This window comes from Oryza glaberrima, chromosome 9 (assembly GCF_000147395.1).
Source record: "Oryza glaberrima chromosome 9, OglaRS2, whole genome shotgun sequence".
In the NCBI taxonomy this organism is placed as follows: domain Eukaryota; kingdom Viridiplantae; phylum Streptophyta; class Magnoliopsida; order Poales; family Poaceae; genus Oryza; species Oryza glaberrima.
This window is the reverse complement of record NC_068334.1, coordinates 5,788,845-5,800,818: the sequence shown is the minus strand read 5'-3', so window position 1 is coordinate 5,800,818 and position 11,974 is coordinate 5,788,845. Positions and strand designations below refer to the sequence as shown.

Here is an 11,974-nt window from a genome sequence, read left to right as displayed (position 1 = left end):
ATGTGTAGGATGAATGATGATCTTAGACAATTGGTTTCTGATTGGTTACAAACTTTATAGTTTCTATAGGGGGTCATAGCCTTTGTAATTTTTCTTTTTTCCCTATAAATACTTTGTTAGCTTCTATAAAATACACTACTGGGCCATTGCCTGGTAGTATTCCTTTCAAAAAGAAAAGCATGATGGCTCTAATTTCATTAAGCACTTTTTTACGAATATCGTAGTGCAAACGGATTAGAAAAACAAAATATTATGTGAGAGATATTGATCTATCAAGATTGGGATTTTTTAAGTTGTTAGCCATGCACACGTAGTAGTTCTATAGCAGTAATGTTACTACTATATATGTTTAATGTTACTGCCATTTCATCCTAATGTTACTACCACTAGTATAATAATAACCTATAAATTTTGTAGTAACATGATGTGTTACTGCACTTCCATGATAATGTTACTATCGAAGTAAAGTAACAAGTTATGGATTTATAGTAATATAAAGGATATGTTCTATAGTGGTATTGAAAATCATTAGAATCCATCATCGTATTGCTATATTACAAAGATATAAAAGAAACAAACAATAATCCCTAAACATATACTGTTAGAGGTTGAATTGGTTAGAAGAACAAGCTATGAACCATAAAATTATGGGCTAATCATTTATGGAAGAAAAACATAAGGAAAAGAAAAAACAGAGATGGAGGGAAGAAAAAAGGAAAAGGAAAAATAGAGAAGGAGGCAAGAAAAACCGAAAGAAAAGAAAAAACAGAGATGGAGAGGAAAACCAGGATGGAGAGATCAAGAGTAGAGGAGGAGGGCACCGGATGGTAGAAAACCAAGGGGAGGGCGTGTGCGTGAAGGGGAAGGGGATGCGTGAGCCCTTGGTGGGACAGCGAGAGAGGAGCGTGGGATGTCGAGGTGGGCCCGGTGGGTTGGATAGGAAGGGGTGTAGAATAGGTATATTCAATAGGGGGTGTATAATAGAGTTGCCTTATACATATACATACATGTGTGTGGGGAGGGGGAGGGGGGTTTATAAGTTCGGATGATATTAATCTCAAAAGAATAGCATTTGTTTTCAAGAAGTGTTTGTTGGTGAGATGGAAAGAATGTTTTGGATGGAGGGAGCGATCTTGTGTTCGAATGTTGCTTGATCCATATTTATGCATGGGTTGGAAAAATAATGTGACATGTGGGCAGTGATGTGTGACCTTATAGGTCTCCCTAATAAAAATACCAAATATTTTTTAGGGTTTTTATAGTACGTACCAAAATTAAAAAAAAAGTGCACCCTTATAGGAACTGGCATCTAGAGTGCCACATATAGCTGTCGGTTCAGAGTTGGGGTTATTGGTACCGGCACCAAAACTGGTACCCATAAACCCTTTAGATCCGGCACCTATGAGCTTCGAAAATGTGTCCCCCAAGTAGCTGACCCATAAACTACCATAAAGTTCAATACGATGATATAAGAGAGAACAACAATTGAAGTCCAAGGTAACATGTTTCTTTATCAAATTGCATTCCTCTTAGCTCATAATAAAAAAAAAATTTGTTTGCTCGATGGTTGGGGAAGAAAGTAAGGATAATAAAAGGAATATTTTAGTGGATCAATAGTTAGATTTTTTTATGTTTTATTGTTTTAACCATTATAGTAGGATAATGGATCTCTAGAGGATGTGGGGGGGTGGGGGGGGCCTAATGGGCGATCGATCGCCAGGGCGATCGCCCAGCGATCAGATCCGCCCCGCCTCCCCTCCTCCCTCTTCTCCCCCTTCCTCCTTCCCTTCTTCTCTTCCTACTACAGTACACCACATATTTTTTTTAAAAAAAACAAAAGGTTAGAAAAATTTATGTATAGAAATACTATATATAAAAAAATTTGAATCGGCTATGTAAACTTTTGGCTTATAAACTTTGGGTTTATAAACTTTAGATGTATAGAAATACTCTATATAGAAAATATTTGAATTCAAATTCAAATTTGAATCAGATATAATTCAAATTTAAATTTGAATCGGGTATGTAAACTTTTGCCTTATAAACTTTAGATGCATAAAAATACTATATATAGAAAATATTTGAATTCAAATTTGAATCAGATATAATTCAAATTCAAATTTGAAATGGGTATGTAAACTTTTGACTCATAAACTTTGGGCCTATAAACTTTAGATATATAGAAATACTATATATAAAAAAATTTGAATTCAAATTCAAATTTGAATCGGATATATAAACTTTTGACTTATAAATTTTTGGTCTCTAAACTTTAGATGTGTAAACTTGAGGTGCATAAACTTTAGGTGCATAAATTTACTAAAATAGGAAAGTAATGCGGTGCCAAAAAAGGAAACTAGGTGGAGGGAGGGAGGGGGGAGGGGATCTGATCGCTACCCGATGGGTCAGGCGATCGATCGCCCATTAGACGTTTCGGAGGAAATGCCTTGTTCTTTATATATATCTTGGATTACCTGCCGGAATGTATATAAGTAGCTAAGAGATTTTTGTATGATATGAAAGAGATTGTAATAAGCTAACTAACTAATGAATGAAAGAGATTCTCAGTAATTAATTTTTGAATTACCTGCGGGAATGTATATCTTTTTTTTATTGTTTTAACCGTTATAGAGATTGTTTAAACATCAATTTTAGTTGCATGAAAGAGATTTTTGCTTGGAAAAAATTAAACTCTCCTATAGCTTAGTTCCACCCAACTAATTTGTCAAAAAAAAAGTGAGTTTATTTTTAAAACATATTTATCCTTATAAAATATTTTAAAAAATGCCTTACCCGGCCAGCCACCTATATGAACACCTATAAATAACTAGATATTCAGAGCACACGCCATCAGATATTCAGACACACACCTTCAATAACTTGCAAGGATAACTCAAACTACTTGAATCAGATCAGACAAAAACATCATAAGAATATCACGATGTGTGGAGGAGCACTGATCCCGAACGACTACGGCGACAAGCCGCCGCCGCCGCCGTCGGAGTCGTCGGAGTGGGACGCCACAACGAAGATGAAGAAGAAGAAGAAGCGTGTCGGCGGCGGCGACGACGACTGGGAGGCCGCCTTCCGGGAGTTCATCGCTGGCGACGACGACGACGACGACGGCGGCGTTTCCATGTTCCCTTCTGGTGCAGGGACGATGGAGACGACCACAGAGGTGGCGCCGGCGGCGGCGGTGGTGGAGAGGCCGCGGCGGCGGCGAAGGGTGAGGCGGAGCTACCCGTACCGCGGCGTCCGGCAGCGGCCGTGGGGGCGGTGGGCGTCGGAGATCCGCGACCCCGTCAAGGGCGCCCGCGTCTGGCTCGGCACCTTCGACACCGCCGCCGAGGCCGCGCGCGCCTACGACGCCGAGGCGCGCCGCATCCACGGCCACAAGGCAAGGACCAACTTCCCGCCCGACGAGCCTCCGCTGCCGGCGCCATCGCAGGCGCCGTTCTGCTTCCTGCTCGACGACGACGACGACGACGGCGTGGCCCGTGGAAACAGCCCGGCGTCGTCGTCGGCGCCGGACAGCGCCTCCGCTTGCACGACGTCGTCGACGGTGGCGTCCGGCGAGCGAGGCGATGAGCTCATACTGCTGGAGTGCTGCTCCGACGACGTGATGGACAGCCTCCTCGCCGGCTTCGACGTGTCCAGCGAACCACGCAGTGTTTTGGTATGGTTTCTCCAATTTTTCGTCAAATGATCGATATCCAAGTTTTTTATCATACCAATCCATTGACACAAACTGTTCATGGATGAAAAGTGACCTGTTTGTGTCTTTGAGGATTGAGCGGGACAACTGTAAGTTTTCGGAGCCGAGATATCCATATCCGATAAATCAAACTAAAGATATTTTTCTTTTACACGGAAAATATAATAACTTCACCCTCACATATACCCGTAAAAGTTATCTCTAACACATGCTTAAAAAGAAGTAACGCAGCGGTAACTCCTTAGCCTAACTAAATTTACAAACTTATTTTTTGTCGGAAATTTCTGAAAAAACCATGCATGTATATACACCAGAATACTTACTAAATTCCATGCTATGCAGTGCTTAATACTAGTAGTTTCCAATTGTCTAATCTAGCTTCTCCTTATTTTCTCTTCTTCATCTTAACAGGGAATGGTTAATTAGCAGCGCGCATGCCTGATTAGATCGGTACATGTGAAGTACAAGAGAAGTAGTTACTACTAGCTAGGAGCAAATTAACTTGGAGTGCAAGAATAAAATATGCATGTCTCTGCACTACTACTGTAGTGTTAGCAAGTTTGCTCATTGTTCTGTTGTATCCTTTCGTGTCCATTTCAGACTTCCCAATGCTACATAAGGATGTACATATGTATGATGTTGTGCCTTGTTAATCAATGAATGTAAATATCTTTATATTGCTTTTGTACAACAAAAATGGCTATGTTGAGACTATCTATACGGAATAATGTATCATATATACATAAACTTTCTCGTGTACACACGTATATACCCACTAACAAATATCAATAAAAGTTCTAACAAAAAGTTATACCTATAATTTTAGTAGTATTACAACTACGTGTGAAGTCATATTTTCAAATTCATTTACATATATGGAGAAAATAAGACAAACTTGCATGTATCCCTTATCTATAAGGCTTGTCATATTTCTTTGTTAAGCATGCATGCTTAATGTTGGCTCGATAAAACTGCAACACATTTTAGCTAGCGGAAAGTATTGGCCGTTAGGTGAAATGATAGGCCGTCTGTACGGGTGCGATGCTTCCTGCACCTCAAACCATATGGACATTAATTATTTGTCCATAGCACAAACCTAGGATGTAATAAATTGAGTGGGTGCTAATTAATGCACAAGTGTAACAATATGACTAAATAAAATAGAGATATATCAACTCAATATTTTCCGATGAAACCTAATACACATACAATCAAAAGAAAATACATTGCTTTCGACATTTTAATTTGCATCTATATAGAATAATATATCCACACAAATCAATTAACAAATAGGTATGCACCCAGCGCTTCAGCTAGCTTCCTGGTATCATTGTTGTATGGTCAGTTTACACTAACTGCTAATTAGACTCACTAATAGCTAATTAGAGGCATGCAGTGGTTGGAGGAGTGGGGCTTGAGCAACAAAGCCCCAATAGTGGATTCGCCACTGTTCTCCCATATTATTGTTCTCTAACCCCCATAGGCTCCTCGCATACGTCAGCCTGCTTTGTGCATCAATAATTTACCTCCCTTAATTGTTAGCTTATCCACATGTGAGAAACAATCTTCATGAAAGTATATATTGTTGTATGGTGGATCAAAAGGGAAAGTCATTTCATCTCATAAGGATATTGCCATATTGCGGCCATGTTCCATAGCCATCGACTTAGAAATCGGTAAATATATATGTACTTCTTGTTATCATTCTAATCCATTGATCACAACTAGGGTGACTATACAAGTTATTATTCCCAATCTCTTATCGGAGTTCTATTCAGGTAGCTCTCTTCGCTCTACATTAATTTATGCTGATAGGAAGCTAGAATATATATATCCATAGCCACACGCTATTCGTTCATCTCCATAAACTAACATATATTTCGACCAAATCACTATATATGGTATTGGCATCACTAGTACCGCTATGTAAGGAGCTCCAAATTGTGTTTTGTTTTACTTTCATTACCTACCCTTCTTCTAAAATAGTAAATATACAATTTTGGTAATTTTAGTTTCATAGTTATTATTGAGAGCGAGAGTATACCCTTCATTTTGTTCTCTTCTTCAGTGTTTTGCATGGTTGAAATGAGAGATTAATGTGAGCAAGAGCTAGCTAGGGACCTCTCACAGTGGCGGAGGCAGCGTGGGGGCTGGGGGGGGTCTTTAGACCCCCACCCCCCACCCCCTAATAAATTATTAGAGCCCCTATTAAGACCCCCCCCCATAAAATTTAAATCCATATGTCTATTGCAAGGGGGCTAAAATAGACTTTATCTGAGATGGTTAGAAGGCCTAAAAGGCTGAGGAGCCCCACTATAATTTTATCCTGGCTCCGCCACTGACCTCTCACCCTTACCCGTTTTAGTAATTAACCACGGATCTGGCCCATTGTTTCCCTTTTTGGTAAATTTCTGTGAACAGTAGAGGACAAACAATTTGTGAAAATATCTTTATCAAGAAAGCCATAGTTTTGAACCATCAAAGTAAACAGCTAGCAGGATGATGTGTATATCTGATGATGATGACATATGAGGAGTTTGGTAGCAATGCCGTGTCAACATGTAGTTATCTTCCTGGCACAACTTGCTGGTTTATCAAATAGGAGTGCTAGCTTAGTAACTAACTTGCTGGTAAATCATTTTCAAAACAGATCATCTATTTATCAAGTGTGATTTACTTTTCTTCTCTATCAATTACTTTTCCAATAATTGGCCAACATCTGAACAACATAAATTTCAGTTATTTCTTCAGAGTTAAACAACTATTGTTATAACTTAAAATAAGAAAAATTAAACTTTGTTGTCAATACCTGCCTGAAAAAAAATGTATTTAAGATAAGCACAAAACTAAATGCACATCTATAAATTAATCTAGGATATACTTCCTCTTTTTTTATTCGACGTCATGTTATACATGAGAGAACGGAGGGAGTAAAAGGAAACAGAAACAAAAGATTGTAAATCTAAATATAATGGGTTTTTTTTCACCATGGAAGTTTAATTTATTGACAACTTGCTGATTTTTAAAACAAGATTTGCTGTGAATGTGTCGCCATATTTTTTATGAAAAAATAATCAACATGTATTTACGTTGTAAGTCTCTAAATTATATATGTAATTTTAGTGTTATAATGTAAGTCCCTAAATTACATATGTAATTATACTAATTGCATTTACAATTACACTAGATTTATACTATAATTACATTTGACATATTTCTACCTAAAAATCTGTCGCTATATTTTTAGATATACACCCCTTAAAAATTAACTTTGATAAACGGCACTTCTCTGATTGGTTTACCAACATCTCTCATGACACTAGGATGATATCTACAACAAGACTCGTGGAGCCCAGCTGATCTAAATCTTGGGACTGGGACACCTAACATCCACGAAAAAGATACGTCTCATGCATGTGGCTGCTGCATGCATTATCCTCATCAGCGTGTTGCACAACTTGTTTAAGCTATAGGTAACACATAGACTAATCGTGCTACTAATTCCGATAAAAACACCTACGCAAGCCATGACAATTCGTTAACACGCATGATCATTTAATTTGTAACTTTCCAAAAATATCTATATAGCTACTTGTGACTAGTCTAATAGATAGATATATATATATATATATATATGTGTGTGTGTGTGTGTGTGTGTCAGTGTGTGGAGCCCATCTAGGTGGAGGAACCAAACGGGCTCGACTAAGAAAAAGATATGCATGCCAGCTTGCATCACTCTCAACATGTGGCACAACTTGGAAGTATTCTTCTACTAACTATATTCCAACGAAAGCTTGAACATATATATAAGTTTGTGTCGATGACTGGAAAACTTTACAATATAGGTTTCTGGTCATCAATAGTTTACCAACACATATACATACAACAGCGAGCTATATGTGGCGAGTAACTATGAGATTGGATGTTCTATGCATGTCATGCTACAATCCTTCCCTAGCTTTACCTTTCGGCGCCTCTTCGCTTGAATTCTTCCCTACCTACTCTCAAGCCTAAATACTTTTTTATGATGACTTACAACTGAAAATCACATAGTTCTTCTTAGGGTTCATACTTGGAATGAAATGGAGTTAATTGGACCAAAAATTTGGGTTCATATTTTAGTGGGAAAATATTAAATTATGACTTCAAAAATATTGCGGATCTTTGTTGGAAGTGTGTACTTTCACCTAAAAGAGAAGTGAATGAATTTGAGTAAAAACACTTCAACTCATAGGATTATGTTCTTGATTAATAACTTAAATAAACATAGTTTCATCAAATTAAACAAGCATATATCTCCTTTTGGAATTATTTATAATTATATAGTTTTTCTCGTTAATTTTCTTAAAAATTATAAGCCATGGTTTATATCTTATTCAAAGCATATTCATCCCATCTTCTCTTATCCCTCATGTTCGCTTATTAACTAACACTCATGAGCTATTCAATCTCTATCATATTTTTCCATTTCCTCTCTTGCTTTGTTCCCGATCATGATGCATGGCTCCATGACGCCTGAGAGAGGATAGAAGCAGGGGAAGAGTTAGGTCTATGGCAACTCGGACTTGAGCCTTATGTTTGGCTCCTTAATTCCACTTAAAGCCTATTAAAAGTTTATGATATTTATAAAAATATTTGCCATGTTCTTTTCAACTACCGGACTATTGTCATGAATTCTTAAGAAAAGTTCTATTGCATTGCTTAGATCCCTTGTTCTACATTATTTGCTAGGTTTTATCAAAATATTTCATATTATATCTATAATCGTGTAGATATATAGTTCACTATAATAATCGTGAAGATGACTAATAAAAATACATTAGTTCGATTCTAGAGGCGAAAATTTTTAACATCACACCTAGTTAAAAAGGCATTAATTAGGAAAAAAACACAATATACTGATGGGCAACGATTGAAAGTATGAGAACAGAATGGTCCACTTGCACACTTGTTGACACAAAAGAAGAGGTCGAAATGCTACAAAATATCTCGTGGTATCCCCTTCTTATGGCACATCTCCATCTCATCCTTCTAGATCATGTTGTTGTTCATGACCTTCTTTCCTTAAATTGGTTGAATAAGTTAGGTGAGGCGATGACTTATATATCCTGAAAAGAATATTTCCATATATAAAGCCCTTTGGGTTGTATCTATAGGGGTTTTCCATTCCTCCACTAACATTAGATAAAATCTCAAGACAATATGTTTTACATCTGTTATGTAAGTCCAAAACAACATATCTCTTTATGTCTCCTCTTTAGGCTATTCTAAAAGTAATTTACTCAAATTCATGTGATTTTCATCTAGAACAACTAAATACCTCTTTTATGAAATTTCTATTTCTCATCTTGTATAGTAAGCCATGATAACGTCACCCTATTTTTTTTCGCTATCTACATCATTTGGCATATTATAAGCTATAACGGCTTGTGATTGATTAAAAAAAACCTATAAGTAAAACTTTTATATATGCATGTGCCCTTATATATTTAAGTAAAACTTTTCTATCTTAGGCTTTGTTTGAAAGCTCGTTTAGCTTTGGCTCTTTTATCACACGTAAAGTAAGAAATATTATTAACGTATGATTAATTAAATATTAACAATTACATACTTAATAAAAATATGTTTATTGAATTTTTTAAAAGAAGCCTCTCCAAAAAAATTATTTTTTTAAAAAAACAAAGTGTTCTCCTAATAAACGAGGTAGTTACAAAAGTTAAACTGAGCCTTAGAGCAGGTACAATAGCAGGCTATAAGCCAGCTGCGAACATATTTTAAGAAGATAAATCAGGAGAGAGAAAAGCAGCGGGCTACAGATTTATAGCCAGCTGTAGCACAGACTCCAAGACACCGTGTGTCTATGACAGGTGGGACTAGGTATTAATAGTGTAGTATGTAACTATTGTATAAATGAGCTATTAGATTAGCTATAGATGAATTGTACCTAGTAGTTGGCTATAGAACTTGCTCTAACATTGCAATAAGCTTTGTACTACCTCACTTTATCTTTTTCTTTTTCTGTGAAAAAAATATCTCTAGGGGTCCCACCACGAGCAGCGCAGCAACCGCAAAAAAGATACGGCATCGGCATCAGCAGCCAGCTTGCACCCCCGGGGGCCCCACACCTTGCTGACCTTGGGCCGTCGACAGCCACAAGATGTTGGACAGGTGGGCCCCACACGATGCCTCCTCCGACGTGTGCAGAGAAAAATATCTCTAGGTTCGCTGAACTTGGCGCTCGATGTGTAGCACACGGCCATTTGCTGCGCGTTCTCGGCACACGACATTTTGGACCAACTTGCTTCTCTCCACTTGGCTGGCTGAATTGATTAATTAATTAATTAAAAGCCAGTGGGCTAGAAGGCCATAATAGCCTCTGTCTATCCTGTGACAATATATGGCAGTCGTTGCTACTTTTGCCAGATGCATTGCATCCTTTGCTTGCAACATGCATATGGTAATACTGTACAAAACAATCGTACTACGACCTAATACTGTAGCAGTACCTATCTATAGTTTCATATTCTTTTTTTTCTTTCAAAACATAGTACAGATGCATCACTATAAGCAACTCTAAGTCAATTTCACATCGAATGTTTGGATACTAATTATAAATATTAAACGTAGACTATTAATAAAACTCATCCATAATCTTGGACTAATTCACGAGACGAATCTATTGAGTCTAATTAATCCATGATTAGCCTATGTGATGCTACAGTAAACATTCTCTAATTATAGATTAATTAGGCTTAAAAATTTTATCTCACAAATTAGCTTTCATTTATGTAATTAGTTTTGTAAGTAGTTTATATTTAATACTCTAAATTAGTATCTAAATACAGAGACTAAAGTTAAAGTCCCTGGATCCAAACACCACCTAAAACTTAGATCTATAATTCACGAAGCAATTATAGATACCTTGTTGTCGATGAGTACATCGCTAACCATTTAAACAATTATTTGGTTCCACCACCAGAAACCTCATCAGATGAGTTAAACTTATTATGCAACTTCGTATGCTAGCTGAGAATTACTAGCTCTAGCTAACATGATGAGTGATGTCCAATTCACTGTTGTTTTCCATCATATTCGAAATGTAAAATACTCTCTTTTTTATATTATAAGTACCGTTTGTCAAATTTGATTGGTTTTATAAAAAAAAATGTAACATTATTTTCACTACAAAATAAATACACTATCGATAGTGGATTTGTAATGAAACTAATGTATTTAGTGTAGTTGATGTTATTAATTTTTTTCCTATAAATTTAGTTAAATCTGAGAAGTTTGACTTAAAATAAATAAAAATACCTTATAATATGAAATGGTGAGTAATAGATACCATAATAGCCTCTGTCTATCCTGTGGCAATGGCAGTCGTTGCCACTTTTGCCAGATGCATTGCATCCTTGCTTACAACATGCAGGAGTAGCTATCTAGAGCTTCCTATTCTTGTTTTTATTCCGTAGCATAGTACAAATGTACCCTACTCCCTTCGTCACATAATATAACAATTTTTAGGGTTGTACATGCACTACTAGAAAAAAGGTTTTTGCAGGCAGGCTAAATCCGTCTTTTCAGGCAGACCAGCAGGAGGTAGATTCACCCGACTGCAAAGAACAATTCAACAAATAAAAAAAAGACCCACCACCACCGCCGCCGGCCTCTCCCTCCGGCCGACGACGGCTCTCCTCCTCCATCCGCCGCTGCCCCACATGCATCGGCGCCGTCGTCGTCGTCGCGTCATGGTCGCGGTAGTCATCGTCGTCGTCGCGTCGGCGCTGTCGGTGGGGAGGAGGGAGGAGGGAGCCGACGGTAAAGAGGGGATCGAGCCGGCGGCGGAGGCGGGGAGGAGGGGAGCTGGTGGATCTGCAGCTTGGCGACGTTGCGAAGGTCGTCGTCATCATCGAGGAGGAAGACGGCGGCGAGGAGGGAGCTGACGGCGGAGGCGGGGAGGAGGGGAGCCGGTGGATCCGTAGCTTCGCGGCGTCGCGAAGGTCGTCGTCGTCGCGGCCGAGGGGAGCCTGCGGCGTCGCGGTCGTCATCGTCGTCGAGGAGGGAGCCGGCGGCGGAGGCGGAGGATTTCTCCTAAGAGAGTGTGTGTGTGTGTGTGTGTGTGTGTGTGTGAGAGAGAGAGAGAGAGGAGGGGAGGGAAATGAGTGGTGGAGAGGAGAGGATAAGGATGGTGGAGGAGAAGATAAGGATGACTAGATTTTTTTTTGGATGCATGATTTTTGCAAGCAGACCTAATAAAGT

At 38.4% G+C, this 11,974-nt stretch overlaps 1 protein-coding gene across 1 annotated transcript; it reads left to right on the top strand.

Moving 5' to 3' along the window:
* Window positions 1–2,841: 2,841 nt before the first annotated feature.
* Window positions 2,842–4,412, top strand: LOC127784136 (ethylene-responsive transcription factor 1-like). Its single transcript, XM_052311328.1, has 2 exons — window positions 2,842–3,676; window positions 4,127–4,412. Exons 1-2 carry the CDS (start codon window positions 2,942–2,944, stop codon window positions 4,139–4,141), a joined length of 750 nt encoding a protein of 249 aa, XP_052167288.1. The 5' UTR covers window positions 2,842–2,941; the 3' UTR covers window positions 4,142–4,412.
* The last annotated feature ends 7,562 nt before the right edge of the window (window positions 4,413–11,974 follow it).

What these genes read in the sequence shown, in the direction of transcription:
- LOC127784136 (XM_052311328.1), top strand. Translation starts at nt 2,942, where the DNA reads ATGTGTGGAGGAGCACTGATCCCGAACGACTACGGCGACAAGCCGCCG.